The following is a 19350-nucleotide window of genomic DNA, read 5'->3' as shown; positions in this document are numbered from 1 at the left end:
AGAGAGGCACCGAGGGCCACCAAGGGACCACCGAGGGGTGACAGACCAGCCCTCTGGCCTTCTCTCTCTCCCTCCCTTCCTCAAGAGTCTTCTATGTGGGAAACAGACCTGCAGAGGTACACATAGTTGCTCACTTCTCTATCTCCTCACCTGAGCCTATAGGAGACCGGGTGGCCCCAGAAGCCTCCTCTATGGGACTCCCAGCTCCTGAGCTGTGGGCAGAGGGTAGGGGAGGGCACTGAGCACAGGGGCTGAGACTGTAGGAGAATGAGTCTTAGGGCTCAGCAAACCTGCTCCTCTGGCACAGCAGGGTGAGACTCAACCAGAGCTGGCATGAGGGGCACCTGGTGGTGGAGGCATGCAGACCAGCTCTCAGCCATCATGAGGGGCTACTCAGGGGGAGAGATCAGAGGAGAAGAGCTATGGCCTCCCCATTCCTACCCGGGTCTGTCTCCTTGGGCCTATGGAGAAAGAGGAGCAGATGCTGCCTGGGTCCTGCCTCCCAACCCCTCCCCAACGTGGTCAGGCCGGTTGGCTCTTACTGTACTGCGTGACCTCAGGAGTTCAGTCAGCTCCAGGCCAGCCTGGCTGCTGAGCCTACTCTTGGATTTTGGGTGTCTGCTTGGCTCAGGACTATGGCCCTATCTGGTTCTCACCTGTTCCCCAGGACTAAATCCTCAGCCCTGGTGGCTGATGGGAACTTCCAGCCCTGATAGGAGCACACAGCCTGGATCCCTGCAGCCTGGGGTGGCCCACAGTCCCCTGTCAGGTCTTGGGAGCCTCCTGGATGCTCACTTCCCATCTGCACTGCCATCACGGCCAGACCGCAGTCTCTCCAGATTTCCCCCTCACCAGCCTGCCTGGACTTCCTCCCGCACCCAGGAGACTCACCTAGCTCCAGGCTGGGCCCCACGCCAGAGCTCAGCCCTGGGCCATGCGCCACAAGTTCTGGGGCCTTCCATTTGCTAGAGACAGAGAAGCTGCGTGCTCTGTGAGGCCCAGTTCTAGGCTTTGGTCTTTCTTTCCTCTGCTCTCCCTCAGCTCTGCTGAGCTAAGTTCCTGCTGAAAGGTCCCCACCTGCCTCAGCTGAACACAGCCGGAAGGTGGATGTGGAAGGAGGACGAGAGAGACAACCAGGCTGGAGCAGACGGGTCAGGCCCTTTGTGGCCAGAGGCTCTGCACACGGCAGGGCTGCCCAGCCTCCAGGCCTCCTCCAGCCCAGCGCTGCTGTCAGCAGGTGTAGGAAGTTCCCAGAAATGCTCCCGGCTGAGTGCCTGCACTAGGCCTTCCTAACAACCTGGCTCTCCAGCTTTTCAGAGACAAAACATTTCCCCTTTCCATTTTATTTGTAAAAATAGGAACTGGATGGATAGATGGCAGGGCCAGCCCCCTAAGGGAGGATGACAGCATCCCAGCGCCTGTTCAGAAACACAGGCGTGTGAGGTGAGCGTGGTGACAATGGTACAGGTGGGGACTTAACCTTCTCTTTTTCTCATAAATTTCAAAAATAAGAAGAAATCAGACAAGCAGGAATGAATCACAGTACTTTAGAGAGGGCGTAGGAGGGCCACATTATTACCCATATTATAATACAAGGATGCAAGAAAAGTAAACAGAACAGAAAGGTGGGGGCTGGGGGGTGGCGGTGAGGAGCCGATTCTTGAGACTGGAGACCTGAGCTCATTCAGTGACCAGACCACACATTCCTAGGCTGTCAGAGTTGCCCAGGACCTTACAGTCACTTCATAGCATATCATATTATTATCAGATCATTCATCTGTTCATTCAGTAAGTATTATCAGGCCACAGGCTAGGTATATAAATGATAAAAAACAAACAAATGAAACAACAAAAACAAAGGTGATTTTTGGGAGCCATCAGTTGACTGGGAGAGCCACTTCGCAGATGAAGAAACAGAAACTTAGAGCGTTTAAGGTATTCCTCTCAACCACGCCACACAGCTCCAGCGCTGAGCCAGGGGACCCCACGCCTTGTCCCAGCCCAGCCCCCTCCCCCCTGCTTCATGTGCCTCCCCCTCAGATATTCTCCTTAACCCAAGTCAGGTCGATCCACACCCAGGAGTCAGCCATCAAAGGGACAGGATGCAGCGGGGGGAGGAGCTGGCCAGCCTGAGACACTCTCCTGGGCGATCGCAGCGTACTTTAAAGCTAATGGGTTGACGCAACTGTTAAGAAATGCTTCTGAGCATTTCTGACCATGTTCTCCTATCAGAAAAATAACTGTAAATGTGAGCATGTACAGAACATGGAAATTTAATTTAAAAAGGGACAGTAAGAGATGACACATATTATTTTTAACTCATAATGCAGCAGACAAAGGGCTCTCATTTTGGGTAGAAGTGTCACTCCAATGTGTGTAGCATTCTTGTCTATAGTTTGACTTCTGTTTTCTTTGAAGTATCATTTTCAGACCACTTGCCTATTTTGTACGGCTAAATTCATTATGACTCAATAATATCAATTAGTCAAGTTAGTTGAAACTTGATTAATATAAATTTAACCTGGCATCCGGGCAACTATGTTGTCAGAAACTGAAAGCAAAGAACGGCTGAGGCTGCCTGGGCAGAAAAGAGTGAACAGAGCAGGCCTGAGACTCTGTATCCTTAGAAAGGCCTGTTGGTGGGGTTGGCCTTTAAGCTGGTGTCTGGGAACTTGAATTTGGGGAGGTTCCCACCATTCCATCAACAATAAAAGTGACTCTCTGTCTCGGAGCCGTTTGCTCAAACGGTGCAGTTTATGCCGCACACTTGCTTTCCTTCTCAGTCTGGAAATTTGTTATGTGCTCAGCAGAGGGTACCTAGGTGACAGGCCCTCAATAAAAACCTGGGACACTGAGTCTCCAGTGAGCTTCCCTTGTAGACAGCCTTTTAGACATGTCACAGTTTGTTGCTGGGGAGTCGAGCGCATCCTGTGTGAGTCCACTGGGAGAGGCTTTGGAAGCTTGCACCTGCCTTTCCCTTTTGCTGATTTCGCTCTGTCTTCTTTCTCTGTGACAAATCACTGCTGTGCATACGACTCTATGCTGAGTCCTCCCTGTGAACCACAGAAGGGGGGCTGTCTTGGGGACCCTCAAGACAATGCCCCGTCACGTCTGGCGTAACAGACTGACCACACCATGCGGCATAAGAGTACAGCACACCCCCAAATGGGCCAGGGCCCCCAGGTCAGTCCAAGTATTAAATCTTAGTAAAGCTTATTTTCCTTCATTGTTTTCTACAGTTAAAAAAATAAATAAAAGCTGGACTATATTCTTCCACAAGATGAGCCCAGTGGGTCATCTCACGTACTGATGTTCCCATCCCACCTGGAGACAGCTTTTCAGATGATGATGAGATAGCAGTAGAGGAAAGATCCCCAAAGCACAACAGTGGAACCCCATCAGCCAGCTGCCCCCACCCCAGGCTGGCGTGGCCTGGGGTCATCACTGGGCCAGGCCTCTGCCGAAGCGATGTGTTATTTCTCTCTTCACTCCTCTACCATAATTTAAAGATGCAAGTGGATCCTAGGGCTCAGTCCTGGAGCCTCTCTGCCTCTAAGGTTCTCCTGGGTTATCACCCTCCCTCTCAGGCTTTAACCATTTTCTTTGTGTTGACAATTCCCATATCTTCCCAGTTTGTATCTCCCTTCTGAACTCCAGACTTGAATATGCTACTGGGACCAGAGACCTAGGTGACACATAGGCGTCCCATAAAACCTTCACACTCTACAGCCAGGCTGAGCCCATCAGCTCTTCCCCTGAACAGCTTCTTTTCCTACTGACCTAAGGAGTGCTGTCACTGTCCACCTGTCACCCAAGTTAACGCCCTGGAAGTCCCCAGAGAATCCCCCCCACCTTTACCTTCCCATTCAATCCCTAGCCCTTTCTTTCTTCCCCCACCATCTCTCAGACCTGGTCTCTGCCCTTCCCTGTGCACCGAGAGGTGGGGCCCCATGCCTGTACCTCCTGGGCTCCCTTGCCCTCTGGCCTCGGCTGGATCCGGAAGGTGCCACAAGGAGATTAGAGGGAGCCAGGAGAGAAGTAGGGTATGTGCTCCCTGCTACTGTGTGTCTGGCCATAGCTGTGTCACTTCCCATGGCTCAGGTTCTTTCTGTGCTCAGGGAAAGCCTCCTGTCTCTATGCTTTCAGGCCTAGGAGAGGTGAGGGCTTCCTGCCATTGCTAGATGCTCTACACCCGAGTTGGCTTGTTTAACCCCACCTGCATGACTATAGGTAGTCCGGCACTAGAGCCTTCTCACTTGAACTAGCTGGGTGGGCTCTGTTTCCTGGCAGGGCTGTGCCTAACGACCCTCTCACTCCCATATCCTATGTTAGTGCAGCCCTCCTCTCTGTGCCCACGGTGCCACCGAGATTAGTCATTATGAGCAGGGGCTCTGCACTCAGATTGCCATGGGTTCAAGTCCTGGCTTTGTTACCTACCACTCCGTGAACCTGGGCAGGCCACACAATCTCTTAGAGCCTCGATTTCCTCATCTATGAAGTGGAGATCACAATGATGCCTCTGACTTCACAGTGGTTGCAAAGACTAGAGGTGTGTAAAGTGCTGAGGTTCTTAATCCACATCTGACTGTTGTTCTTGTGTTCCTTACCTCCAGCTGGTCCTCCTGCCTTTACCCTTACCTCCTGCTCACCCACCCAACGCAAATGTAAGCAGGTCTCCCATTTAAACCCTTGGTTGCCCCTCTGAGCCCTCAGGTTATACTCCTGATTCTCAGTAGGGTGTTCCCCCCTCACACCTCTCTGCCACTCCTCATGTGGTACTGGCATACAAGCAACTGAATGCTGCTTAAACATTACTCACACATCAAGTGGCTCACGCTGCCAGGCCTGGCACCAGTTATTGCTTCAATGCAGAATGCCATGCCTTCCTCTAATCTCCTTCATAAATTCTCATTTGTCCTCAAAACCCAAACTCCTCCTCTGAGTTTGGGTCACCTCCTCTGAGAAGCCCTCCCAGGCCTTGCAGGGAGGTCTCAGCTGCCTCTTCCTTATGCCTTCATGCACACTGCTGCTGTGCTACCTGATCACCTGTCTGCCTCTCCCATGAGATGGTGCTACTGGGAGGCAAGACCTTTATTGCTCACCTTTAAATCTCTATAGCCAGCACTGAGAGGGTGATCAGGCTGGCTGGGCCAGCTTAGAAGGCTCTTTGTCACCTGAAATATGCAAATCAAGCCTGAGCAAGTACACGAAAGGAAGACCACAGAGGGAACTAAAGAATTTAAAAGCAAAAAAGGCTAAGTTCACTGCCTCAGTGATGCCTTCTACCCAAATAAATTATGCTTATTACGAGGTAGTGAGATCCCTGAATTCCACACATTTAAGGAGACCTTGGTGGGCCCCCTGTCAGGATAATGTAAGTGTGTATGATGCCAAATAAGCTAGAAGGTTCTAGAGGGCTCTAATGATTGTTTCCAATATGTCACTTCCAATACAAGTATCTACTGATTCATCAGTACTAACAAACAGCTGCTTCACTTTTTCTCCCAAAGTCTTACTCATATTTACTCTTCTGATGTCTTTCCTTTTCCCCCCTTAAGCCCTAAAGTCCTCTTTCCTCTCTCTGTACACTGCTTTGAACAGACATCCATGGAGGGGCAGGAAAGGAACCTGAGGCAGACAATGTTCATCTCAGTCTCAAGGATGAAAAAGGAAAACCCATTAGAGCACATCTCCAAATGGAAAGAAAATCTATGCCCAGAACAGTTTTCTTCAGCTGCTTGTTCAACTGACTGTGGGAAGGCTGGCCTGGCAGAGGGAATGGTTTTCATTGCTATTTTGGGGACTGGCAGGAAAATGGATGCAAAGACTCTCCTGCAGGGCCGTTCTGGCAGCTGCCTGGGGCTGCCATGCTCTGGACCTCCTGTCACCATGGAGCCTGGTGGGCCCCCGGCCGGGAAGTTAGACTGCAGCCTGTCCAAGAGTCCAGTTGGCCCAAACTGTCAGCACCAGGCCCTGTGGCCACCTCCCTCAGCTGGTCTGAACCTGCCAGGCAAGGCCACCATCAAACCCTTCAGGTATCCCTTGGCCCAGCCTTGCAGCCACCTTCTGAAATCACAAGGCATCTTACCATGGCCAGCCACAGAAGCATGGGATCACATGTTGAAACAGCCCCTAAATCACATTATTCCATCAAGTTATCTCTCAACTGCTTCAAAAAGAAATCCCCAATGAGAAAAAAAGCAGACATTTATGGGCTTTTTTACTGAAAACATCACTCATTTCTACTAGAATTGAATTTCCTGTAGGCCAGTTGGATGTTTCCAGGTAACCTTTGCCTTTTGAGTTAGAATTAGAAATCTTATCATCCCTGGGAGGGTTATGAGAGGGCGACATGCTCCTGATCCAGTGCTTGGGCTCCATGACCCTATCGCTTCCCAGTAGCTGCCCCTCCTGAGCTCACTCGTACACCTCTTAGGAGCAGGGTGCATGGCTCAGAGCAGGCTTCAGGACCCAGACTCCAGCCCCACCTCCTATGATAGGGCTGCCCTGCTTCCTGCGAGTCCAGGGGCCCCTTTGCTCCCCTACTGAGCTTCATGGGACAAGGTTTCTGGTGCTTCCATATCTCTTACATGACTGTATCCAAGAGACAAACACAGAAATAAAACATGGGCTTAACCCTGCCCTTGCTACTCCGGGTGTGTTCTGTTGGCGCAGCATCGGCCTCAGCTGACGCTTGTTGGAGACGGGGCGCCTCAGGCCCCCCCCAGGCCTACTGAGCCAGCATCTGCATCCGCCCAAGTTCCTGGGTCATTCATGAGCACACTGAGCAGCACCATCTGGCAGGCAGGAGTCAGGGTGGTGGTTGCCCTTGAGAGCAGGGTAGATGGTAACCGGAAGGGGACAGGAAGGACTTCTGGATGTGGGTAACAGTCTGCTTCTTGATCTGGATGCTGGAGTTGAAAGTGAGTTCAGGTTGTGAAAATTCATTGAGCAATGTACTTAGGTGTATAAATATGTTTACTTTAATTAAAAGTAAAAAAATTAAGGAGTCAGGATTGTCAGCAGGTAGAGGCAGCTGAAAGATACAAAGCTGAGCCCTGCTTCTCTGAGCAGCCATCGGAGCAGCCCTGGGCTGAACTGGCTTCTCCTCACTCTCCTGTCAGGTTCCAATGACCAGGGATTCGTGTCCAAGTGCCCTAGGAAGTCCCACTTATGTCATTCTTACCTCTCTGACAGCCTGCCCCAAGGCCCTTTGCAGCCCTCAAGGTGGCAGGGGTACAGCAGCTTGGCTTTAACTGAGGCAGCCCTGAGTCTTTCCCCGAACCAGTTCTAGCAGAGCAAGACCACGTAAGGCCAGAGTCACCACGGATACACCTACACCCAATCAACCAGCACCAGAGCCAGGGTCCAGCCTCTTCTTCACCCCAAGTTTACTCTGTTATTTCTCTTAGCGGTGTCCAGAGGTGAATGCAAGTATCCAGACATCCTCCCATCATTGTTCATAATGATAATGGCTAACATTTATTGAATCATATTATGTGGTAGGCACTAAGTGCCTTACATATATTATCTCATTTAATTCCCACGACCGTATTATCATGCCTGTTTTACAGAGGAGTAAATTAAAGTTTGAGATGTTTAGTAACTTAAAGTCACACAGCTGGGAAGTGGTTTAGCTGTGATTTGAACACAAGCAGTCTGACTACAATTCTCTTATGTGCTGGGTGCTCTGATAGATTTGGTGATGTATCAAAAGTGAATGAATAAATCTCCTAAGGCTACTGAATTGTATACCATAAAAGGATGAATTTTATGATATGTGAATTATGTCTCAATTTAAAAAATCTGAATGCACATGAATTGTGGTTGGGATAAATACTGACCACATCCCTAAGAACTTAGTGGACCTGTTTCTCCTGGTGTAAACCAGGTAACAAAAAAATAAAAATTTTCTCAAAAAACAAAAAGATGAGTGAACTGTCTCAGGCATCTCTGCAGTCCAACACAGCTAGTTCCAAATGCCAGTCCTGCTACAGAGCTGTGAATGGCAGAGTTCAGCTTTCTCTCCTGTGACGTGGGGACGGTGAGCTTTGGATTGTCAGGCAGTAGTGCGGATCCGGAGGGCAGGCTGAACCAGGCAGCGAGCAGGCTGGTGCTAAATCACAGCAGACAGCACAGTTTCCTGCGGGCAGGCTGGGGGAGTTCACATGGCCCGCTCACTATGCCCACCCCAGGAATATGCTGCAAGTCCTGGAAGCTGCTGAGACCCATGCAGGGACCCAAGGCCCCCCGGCTCTGCTCATCCATATCGCAGTCTTTCCTGTCTCTCCATGTTTGTTCCAGGGTTTCTGCCTAGGATTCTACAAGGAGGACAAACGCCTTTTCTCTTCACTACCCACCTCACTCCATCTCTGGCCTGCCAGGGGCTGTGATTCCTGAGGCAGGTCAGCGTATGAGCTGTGAGCAGGCCCCCCATCCCCCTGGCACCCTGACTCTGGCCCATGCCCAGCACTGTCCTCCCAGGCAGTGCTTGCCCACAGGGGCCACGTTGCTATGGTGATTCCACTACCCACACAGTGTCCAGGGAGACAGCATGGTGTAGCTGAAGCTGTTTGCAAGACTTGCAGAAACCAGGCTGGGAAGATTCCTGAAAGTGTCAGAGGGAGTGGGGGATGGGATCGAAGTGTAACTGCCTTCCTAGCAGAGCTGTGTGTGTGTGTGCATGCACTCATGCATCCCCCACCTACGTATAATGGTCCTTCCGAGCAGAGGCACAGCCCCTAGAGAGGCACAGTCTCATGATTGTCATAAGTTTCTTCTGGGGTGGTGGTCATGGTTTATCACTGTGTTTACTTTCTAGATTGAAAACTAAAAGGAAAAAAAAATGGCATCCATCTGGCAGAACAGACTGCACTGTGACTTATATTGCTGCACATCTGGAAGCTGGCTTCATGTTCTACCTTGTCACTTGTCCTAGAAGATTTCCTACAGAACACAGAGCAGGACACCAGGAAATTATACTGTGGCGGGGAGAAAGATGCTTACCCATCCCCACCACCAGCATTCATCCTATATGCCAGGTAGCTCACCTGAATCCTCATTTAGAGCACACCATGATCCTGCCCAGACGTTACGCTCATTTTACAGATGACACAGCTGAGGCTCAGAGAGGCTGAGTCCCTTGCCACAATCAGGAGCTTGTACACGTAGGAGGCGGGAGTCAGACCCAGGCTGTTTAAGATCTGTGCTCATTGTACTAGATGGCCCTGCTTCTACCTCCTTCTCCCCTCTCGGTGGGAGTTTCCTGGGGGCAGCCTTCCAGGCCCAGAGAGATCAGAACCTAAGTCGCCAGATCCCCTGGACCAGTGGCGAGAGCACAACCCAAAGTGTCCCCACTGGGGCCTGGGATTTAGGCACTCAGTTCAGGAGCTTTCAGTTCCCCTTCCTGAGTGATACTGGGAATTATTAAATAAATGACCCCAGTCCTCACGCAGGTACACGTCTGTGCTGACCCAATTCAATCCAGAGTAGTTAATCTCTGCCTTTTTCCCACAGTCATGAATGTGGGTTCCCCTTTGCAGAGCCTCTGAAACAGCCCTGACTGCAAATCAATGAATCCTCTGGGGTGCTGAGGACGCGCCCTAACTCCCTCCAAGCCCTTGGGTTCAGAGCCGATGCTGATTTGTAAAGTGCTTCATGACTTATTCACACTGCCTTGCCAGGCTTCCTGGGGGACGAGGTTCCCTTCACACAGATGAGCACGGCTTCCAGAACAGAATGTCAGGCTTCATTAAAGAAAAGCCCGGCTGTGGGGATGTCCTCTGGGCTCCCTCACCCGTGTCACCCTGCGTTTGTAGGATTCAGGTCAAACTCAAGAAGGCGTCTGTGCCTTAACAGCCTTTGGCTCACGAGCAGGGTGAGATGTGAGGTGCTTCCTTTGGGGTGGTGGGGAAGACTCTGCGAGGGCTGTGCCTCCAGTCTCTGCACGAGGAGGTGGACTGGGCTCGCGGATGTGTTCCCAGGGGCAGGTGGTGAGTGAGGGGGGCCGGGCAGAGGGACCGCGGGAGGGGCCAGGGGGCTAGAGCTCTGGCGATGCTCCCTGAGTCTCAGCTGGGGCACCAGAGTGGGCCCCTCAGCTCTCAGGAATGCCACCGGGGGATCCGAGCTGGGTAAACAGAAGCCGCCAGACTAGTCCCTGGTATATTCATTATTGTATATGAATATGACAATTCATTATTGTCATGAAGGTCTCCTCGAACTTGGGAGGGAGTCCCCAGCACAGAGGAAGAAGGAAATCCTTGCTCTCCTTGCTTAGCTTCGTCAAGGAACTTGATCCCCTTGCTTGGGCCTCCCCACTGCCCAGGAGGGCTGACCACAGACACGTGGCATCCATGCAGTCACAAGGCACCACGGGGCACAAATGCTGATGTGGAGATGTAGGGACTTAATGGGCTCACACTGTCCCTAAAATGAGCAAGACCCCCACAGGATGTGGTCATCATCCTTGGGCCAGAGGTCACCGTCTGGGGAGAACAAACTGCCAGACCATGCCCACAACGACTTCTGAGCAATCGGCTTCTCTGGAAGGAAGCTGACTCTGGGCACCCCAATGCCAGGCACGTGGAGGACCTGTGACTCTTGAATTCACCTCCTGAACCCCCAGAAGGGCCAAATAAAGAGGGAGAGGGGGCAGTACTGGGCTGGAATAAAATGCTTTGAGTAGGAAGCTTGAACTGAGTGAGCTATGGAGCCCTTGGGGTTTGACTACCCTCCTCCAGGCCCGCCCCAGAGAAGAGGGGTACCTGAGCACCCCAGTGACCTCACTGCCTCTCTGGAGTACCAGGGACCTGACCACAAATGGAAACATCTCCAGTGGAATGTCTCAGACAAATTAAGTGTTCTGTGGACATCTCACTCATTGGACAATTCACAATGAAGTTACTGGTGACAATAACAAGTGCCATAAAAGAGTCCATCTGGTCTAGTCACCTGCGGGAATCCCAGAGCATCATCACACACAGTGTAAGGTCCTGGGGGCTTCCCTCCTTTCCATGTGCTATCCTAGAGCATAGGGCCCCCTCATGGTCCTGAAAGTCCTGGGTGGGGGTAGTGACCTGCGGCACACAAAGGGGTCCTCTACTTGTTTATCCCTCGCTGCCAATTTTCAAACCATAACCATCCAGCAGTGGATGACACTGAGATGTTAGAGCAGCAGATAGGACCTGAAAGGGACTGCTTTGCTAAGAAGGGCCCACATTGCCATTAACGCCTTAGTGGAAAACAGCAGCAATACAAGAGCAGCTTTCAGATTAATCTGGTTGGTGTGGATCCTTTGCCCATCCCTTCTGGCTCTGGTCCTCCAGGCAGGGAATTGGATGAATTATTGCATTTGGACGATAGAGAGACCGAAATGGCAAATGCAGTTTTGATAGGTCACAGTAGTCAAACTCTAGAAATAAATCCTACTGTTCTCAACTGAGAGTTAGTTCCACACAACTGCTAACTGCTAATGTATAAACTCCTTCAGAAAAACTAACAACAGCAGCTGGGCATCAAAAATTTAAGGCATCAAGAAGCATAGTCTTCAATTTTCAAAATAATATTTCTAAGATACAGTAAATAACGACCCTGTCTTTTGGGTGCTCTAAAATATGTGCATTTCCACCACAAGGGTAATATAGTTCTCAAGGGGTAAACATTGGTTCTTGGATGTAGAAAAATATTATACTTTTATGTATAACCTATAGATAAACATACAGTACTTAACAGTCATACAGTGTATCTTTAGTATTAAAATTTCATGATGGGATGATTAGGAAAAAAACCCAAAAAAGTCTCCTTAGGGGGCAATAAGGAAAAAAATGGTTGAGGGACAGTGCTTAATAGCAAATAAGAGTTAGGATCTCTTTTTGTGACTCAAAGTCACCCGTCCAGACATCACTCATTATATTCTGTGATGGCTATTGAGGTAGGTGGCCAGATTTGTTGCTTGTTAAATGGCCCTGCCCCTGTCCCTGGGGCTGATCCTATTCTGGTTGGGACTTTTTCTCCCTCCCATTTCTAGGTTATCCGATCCTTTCTCAGTGGGCTGTCTTCTAGCAGTGGCATGTTACATCCATGATCTTAATTTTACAGGCATTACTTAAGTCCATCCTGGTCTGAAGGCAACAACAGATTGCCCCATTGAATGAATGAATTGTCTTTTGCCTGTTCATGTATTTTCACGTGTTTCTGGGTTTTTATCTGTGCTTTTGACGATTGAGGCCACCAAGAAAACCTTATATCATGTATCATTGGAACATTCAGGCTGACTTACAGTGCAAAGTGTTTCAAAGGTCTTTTCAGAGACAAAGGATCCATCAAGGCCAAAGAGAAATATAGAAGCGTAGGAGAGCATTCCTCCAAGGATGATAAGGTTGTTCATGTATGGACTCGACATCTTGATCAGCCTGCCAAGAGAAAGAGAGTAACAGCTAACAGAACTGCTCGAGTAGCTATTCCTTCAACGAACACTGTTTGAATACCTACTAGGTGTACATTGTTGCCCAGGCTAGAGGGGGAGGGGGAAATGTAAGCCCGGGTTTCTCCACTATCTCTTCCCCAAGACAAGCCACCTACTAGGGGCTGTTCCCCTTTCACTAAAGGACTCCATCAGCTATCTATTTGCAGTTGATTTGTCCTCAGTCAAGTTCAGCTATCACTTCTGTAGGAATAGCACGTAGCATCAACTTCCTCAACCACTAGTTTTCAGTTTACATATAAACATTAAGTCAACAGGTGTTTTTTTTTTGGCTGGAGCTGGGAAGACATGTCCAATCTAGAGAATGCTACCTTTAAATTCAGCAACTTTCCATAGCAAGGGGGTTATGGCCCCAGCACACTCCCCTGCACTGAGTGGACCAGGTCTAGGAGGTCTCAGGGTGGGTAAGAATTCAGAGCTGCTCAGGAACTGTGATCAGGCGTGGGTGAGTGGGCATCCACTTTGGCTGCCTGAATCTCACCCTGTCCCAAGCATTAAAAATGTCATACGGTGGGTAGGAATGCCTCCTCTCATCTCCAGATGATGAAGGTGGATGACAGAGTCCCCATCCTCACCCCAACCTGTGTCTTCACCAGGCTGCTGTTGGGGGCTGGGGGCGTCCTTTATGTTCCCAAATTCTACAGCTTTCTCTCTCACTTCCTTAGGAATTGTGTTGTGGCTCCCAGCTGCCCAGCAGTCCACAGCTGGGTTAAACCACCAGCCAGCTGAAATTCACCCTCAGAGGTGCCTGGTTCCCCAGCACAATGTGGTCGAACGTCTAGGGTTTCTGGGTGCCTGGTGGTACAGACACCCTTCTGCAGATTGTAATTATGGTCAACTGTTCCCTGAACATTTTCTTTTGCATTCTGCAATTCTAATAATCCTTCCACATTCATAAAATGTAATGTGTCAAAGTGGTTGAGAGATAAAAATCCTGTCCTGCTGTAAATTGTGCCCCACCATGTGTCCAAGCCTGGCCCTGCCCACCGGCAGTGGGGCATGCTTGAGAAGTCACTTGGCCTGGCTGAGTTCCCTCCTGTGTAAAATGGGAACACAGACCACCCTGCCTAGGACACATGCAAAGTTGAGATGAGGTGGGTTCCTGGAGGTCCTCTGGCAAACCACGAACTGCTACGGCCCTTAATCCTATGACCACAGGAAGCTGGGGAGGGCAAAGGCCAGGAGTTGGGCAGCCTGCATGAGGTCTGTCAATCCAGAAAGCATCATCCAAGAAGGCAGGAGAGGCTTACTTCTGATTGCGATTCTTGATGTTGAAGAAGAGAAAAGCGCTGGCCATGATCATTCCCAGGATGGTGAGAGCAGAGAGGATGCTGTAGAGAGGTAGGGAGATCTTACGGAGCTGCTCCAGGATGATGGTCTTGTCTTTTGGGGGTTCGGATCCTAGAAGGCCAAGGAAAAGACCCCACTGAGCCCAGTGCATAGTCAGTCTCCAAGAACATCTCTGCCTGGATGTCCTTGGCATCTGCCACCTGGGCACAAGCTCAGTGTGGGACATGTCTACTGGGTGAGTGGGCTCCGGCGGCTGGCCAGTCTGCCCACTGGGGAGCCTTAGCCAGGACTTATTTCTTTCTCTAAATAGAATCAATAAGGGATTTGTGATGCATTTAATAGCCATTAGAAGACTAGAATTTGATTTGGTCTAATTACCCTGTTGGAAAACCATTGCCATTTATCCCTAAAGGTAACAGTGGCTTGGAAGGCTCAGAGCTGAATGCTGTGAGCAGGGGCCACTGGGGGCCACTGGGGCTGTGAAGAACATGGCTTGAGCTCTCAAGGACGCTGACCCAATGCATGATATTGACCACCCCTCAACAGGGCAGACACCTTGCCTGTCAATCCCATGGGGACACATATGTGCTCTGGCTGTGGATTTTCTGCCTCAAGGTCATTATGTTATAAAAGCTCTTTCTGGTTTTTTATTTTCATTAAGACTTGATAACTGTGGGAGGCAAAAGCTACCAGCACGGCTCCCCCTCCCTGCCGTGCCAGGACTGGGCTGAAACCGTGGGATTCCATTTCTCCGTGTGACTGCAGAGTGTTCCTGCTCATTCTTCAAGGGCATCTGGAACCCAGGGGAGCCCCGAGGGCCTCAGAGCCAATCTTTATGGATGGTGGCAGAACTGTCCTGTTTTATTTTTTGCCAGGTGCAGGATGGCTTGGAGGAGGATGCAGGGACACCCGACCCACTTCCTGCAAATCCCCTCTTAGCTATGATTTCAGGTCAGGTTTCTGCTGTGAGATTGTGAAACTCTAGAGCTTTTCCCTCCAGTGGGGAAATCTGGGAGCCTGGGGAGACCCACCAGGGGTCATGATGACCCCCCACAGCCAGGCCCTGGGTGCCAGCCTCTGCTATACCTGTTCCCAGGAGACAGGCAGAGGATGGGCAGATGTGGCAGCAGGGACCAAGGACTCTTCAGAACATCTGTGTTTAAAAAACTCTGCTAGCAAGTTCAAATGTATTTGGAAACACTCGGTAGAGAAAAAGAGTTTGAATCACCTAAGCAGTCTAGGGCAGTTGCCAGCCAGGACAACTAGGAACCTGCTGGTGAGGCTAATGTACAGTTTTGAGCAATTCCATGTGAAGTGACATTTCTAAGGATTCAAGGGCTGGAAGTCAGGGCAAAGGAAGACACAGGTGACAGAGGTAACACCATTCCTTGCTTTCAGAAATAAAAGCTCAATATCTGAAAACCTCCCCACTCCCATTTTCCTCCCCTCTCCACCTGTGAGTAGCCTGGGCCGCGTCTGGCTGCCTGGGGCCTTCTGAACCAAACACAAGGGCTGTCTTGGGGGCTCCCAGAGGTTCTTGGCTGGGAACAAGTCCCTCTCTGGGCACTGAGAAGGGGGCTGAGGTTTGGGTCAAAGGTCTTATGACCACTATGACCACAAGTTGTTTTGTGTAGAAACTCTTTCAGAAAGTTGGCGTCTCCTCCTTCTCACTCCACCTTCCTTCCCCGCAAAATGGCACCTCCAGGCAGTGCATCTTAACTAAGACGTATAGAAACCAAATGGCAATGACTTATCAGAAGTGTAACAGCAGGCGCCTGAGTTTTTTTTCTTGTTCTTCACCCAATCCATTCATTCATTGTTCATTCTTCACCATTCCTTCATTAATCACCCTTCCTTCATCGCCACTAATAATGCTCAGTCATCACTAATAATCACCTTCCATCTGTCAGGCCCAGTGTTAGGAACCAGTGATTCAGAGATGAGCAAGACACCTTCCCTGTCTTCAAGGAACTTACACACTAACCCCATGAAAAGAAAAAGGCAATAATAAGCAATCACATTTACTGAATGCTCCCCATGGGCTAAGAACCTTACAGAGATTTTCTCATTTGATTCATCCAGTAGTGTTATGGGTAGAAAGGGTCATTCCCATTTTTATAGGGGTGAAAACAGTTTTCTAGGTGTTAAGTGGTTTTTATAGCTAGTAGGTGGCAAAATCAGCAGGATTTGAACCCAGGTCTGACTAACTCTGAAGCCTGGGCTCCAACACCTATGCCAACTGCCTCCAACGACAGGGTCCAGGCAGTTGATAAACATGAGGCACAGAGAGGCCTAAGAGTGAGGCAGGGAACAGAGTGCAGCCCAGCCTGATGGAGTCAGGAAGACTACAGAAAGGAGAACTGAGCCTCAGAGGATGAGAAGTTGACTGTTTCCTAGGTAAACAAGGAGGAAAAGGCATTCAGGGCAGAGGGCCCAGCAGATGCAAAGGCATGTTGGTATATTTGAGGAACTATAAGCTGTTTGGGTAGGGAGATCTGAAAGAGGAGGCAGAGAAATGGGGAGTGGTCTCTTCATGGAGGACTTGGGGCCACGCCATGGAGTGAGGCCCCTTACTGTGAGCAATGGGGACTGTGCAAGTCTCTGAGCAGAGGCGGGGCATCTCAGCATGGCATGACAGCAAGAGCATTTTGGCTATTGAGGGCAGAATGGACTTGAAAGAGTTAAGACTAATTAAGTCCATTAACCTACCCATCCAGTCATCAATTTACCCACCCACCATTTATCTATTTACCCACCCATATACTCATCTACCTATCCATCCATCCACATACTACTTGACTCGTATGCTCACTTGTTCATTCATTCATTCACCCACCCATTCATCCACTCACTTGATCAATCATGTATTCATTTATTCATCAAATATTACTGAACCTCCAACATGTGCCAGACCCTGGCTGGTGTTAGTAATTTAAAGTCAAAGGGGGCCCAGTCAGGGAGTTTATGGTCCAACAACCTAGAGATTTCAGTGCAAAGTGTCAGTGGCCATGTGAAAGGCAGAGACAAAAGATTGTGGAAGCCAAGAGGAGGGAGCCATTAGTTCAACTGGGGACGATCCAGGAAGGCTGTACAGAAGAGGTGTCATCTGATCTGGTTCTAGAAGCTGAGTTCTCCAGCCAAAGAAGAGAGGCAATGGTCTTCTGGGACGAGTATCAGGTGGAGAGGCCTTGCTGGGTGGAGAGACCAATCCAACCAAGTCCATTCCCAGGAGGAAACAGCTACATTTAAAGCTGGGCTGCATTTTAAAAGAATTATTCCTGGCCCTCAGCTGGTTTAAACACAGATGCCTCTGTTAGAGCTAGCACTCCATGCACATTCCCATTTACATGGAGTGACCCATCCCAGGAGCTGGAACTCAACTCCCACGTGTAATGGGAACCCTGTGCTCAGTGTGCTGAGAGGAAACAATGTTTCCTCTTTCCCATGAAGCCAAGGGCTTTGAACTTGTCTCCAAACCTCAGACAAGATTCAGGCTTGCAAGCAGCTGAGCAGACTCCCTCCTCCACGAAACCCACGTGCCTTACCTTGGAACCGGATAGTGTCGTTGATGATCTCCAGCGTGTCGGCCACAGCGTTGTACTCTCCCACCTTCACCTCCCTGCTGTCTGCAGGGAGCAAGAGACGGGGGCTGGTTAGACTGAGTCCTGCCTTGGGTCTGGGGCTCTGCCCCAGCCCTGCCCCTCGCGCAGGTCCTGGCTGTGTTCTTGCAGGCTCTCCTTCCCCCAGTGCCTCTTCCAGGTGCCCTCACAAAACCCCCAGCCCGACCTGGGCTGGAACAAACGCCCTCTCACACCGTCTCAGCCACTGGCCTCCTGTCCTTTGCTGCATGTCATGGGCGGGGAACCCACACCCCTCATGGCTAGACTCTCTGTGTGTTACCAAGTCCTTCCTGGCCATGGAGCTGAACGGTCTCTGTAACATTCCCCTGTCTTCTGGCTCTGCCATCTAGGACCACACAGACCACTTCTACTCTGTTCTAGGGCAGCCCTAGAGACTTGAAGGTACAAAGAAATCATTCTCCTGGTACCAGCTGCTAATGTTCCTTACAGAACATCATTTCTACTCCTCACTCGATGCAGGCCCCTCTTGGGCCACACCCCACAGTGTCACTGCCTGTTAATAGAGTGTAGACTCAAGGGCTGACCAATGCCCTTTAGGCATGGTCTGGTCAGCAGCAAGTAGAGGGGACCATCTCCTTGTTCATTCTGAACATTTTTTTCCTACTGGTGCAACCTGAGGGGCATTAGCATCTCTCAGAGGCCCCCCTGCTCTGCTCGTCACACTGAGCACAGTGTCCTTTATATGCACTTGTTCAGCTGTATTTTCAGACCCATGTGATATGTTTGAATTCACCTCTGTTCTCAATACCATTCTGTTGGTGGCTTTAGGGCGCTGTTTGGGTTGTCCCAGGGATAAAGGTGGTGAGGACTGGCCCAGGGCAGTGGCAGGATGAATGGAAAGTGGGCATCAGACTGGACAAAGGTTTCTTTTTTCCAGGTAAAATCTGGACAACTGGGTAATCAAATGGGTGGGGGAGATGGGGAACAGGGGAGTGAAGCAAGTGACTGGGGGGCTCAGGTGCCGTTCCCTGGGTGGGGAGCCTGTGGGAGGGACCAAGAGGCAGGAAAGATGAGGTGTCTGGTTTGGACGCGCTGAGCCTGAGAGTCTGTGTGTCAGGGTGGTGTGGTGGTATCCTGGGTCTGGAGCCAGGGGAGAGGTCTGGGCTGCCGAGAGAGTTGGGGCCTTCAGCCTACTCCCATGTAAGCTGGGAGTTGGAGCAGAGGGCAGGGGAGAGACCCTCAGGGACACTGCCAAGCGGGGAGAGGACAGGAGCACAGGCATAATCCTGGGGATGCCACCCCCTGGCGGGCGAGCAGGGCCAAGATGCTGCAAGGGGACTGGGAAGGACTGACCAGGACACTGGGAGCAGGAGCCAGGAGAGACTGGGTGTCACAGACACCAAGGAAAGGGACATTTCACAAGGGAGCTGGCCTGCAGTGTCACATGCCACTGAGAGACTGGGGCGACAAGCCCCTTGAACAGGGGGTCAGTGGACTTGGCATGTGGGTGGTATTGTGAGCACAAACGAGGCCGACTCGGGGAAAGCGGGGGTCAGGGGCAGAGTGCCCAAGGCCAGGAGTGTGGGAAGAGAGCATGCAGGCCCGGGACAGAGCCAGCTTTGGCAGGGCTGGCATGGGTGGGAGGGGCCTGGCTCCCCAGAGCCAGCGGTATGCCTGAGGCCGCGCTAGCCATCTGACATGCCCTTTCCCCTGCATTCTCACACTTGTGTGGTGTCAGCGGTTGCTGTACCACCACACAGATGAGGAAACCAAGGCTCAGGGCCCCACTAATAGCAGAGTCCAGATTCAAAGCCAGGAGTTTCCCCACAGCCCATGTTCGCCTACACCCTGGGGCTGCCTGGATGGGGTCCCTGGGAGGGGACAGCTCTGCACCCACCTGCCCACTCCCTGAGCCACCTTTGCTTCCTGAGCCTAATAGCTGCAGAGAGGAGTGGCCACCTGCCAAATTGCAGGGCGAGTACGTCCCCAGAGCTGCAG

The 19350-nt window shown here is 50.8% G+C and overlaps 1 protein-coding gene across 1 annotated transcript in view; it reads right to left on the bottom strand.

Annotated features, from left to right (window-relative positions):
• GABBR2 (gamma-aminobutyric acid type B receptor subunit 2) overlaps positions 1–19350 on the bottom strand; it is a 328260-nt gene that overhangs the window by 62843 nt on the left and 246067 nt on the right. Inside the window, exons 9-11 of the mRNA XM_073227151.1 lie at positions 17317–17397; positions 13732–13882; positions 12278–12410 (exon numbers count right to left, since the gene is read on the bottom strand). Coding sequence (XP_073083252.1) covers positions 12278–12410; positions 13732–13882; positions 17317–17397 — 365 coding nt within the window. The remainder of the gene's footprint in view (positions 1–12277; positions 12411–13731; positions 13883–17316; positions 17398–19350) is intronic.

Source organism: Manis javanica, chromosome 2 (assembly GCF_040802235.1).
Source record: "Manis javanica isolate MJ-LG chromosome 2, MJ_LKY, whole genome shotgun sequence".
NCBI classification, from domain to species: domain Eukaryota; kingdom Metazoa; phylum Chordata; class Mammalia; order Pholidota; family Manidae; genus Manis; species Manis javanica.
This window is presented reverse-complemented; position numbering and strand designations above follow the sequence as displayed.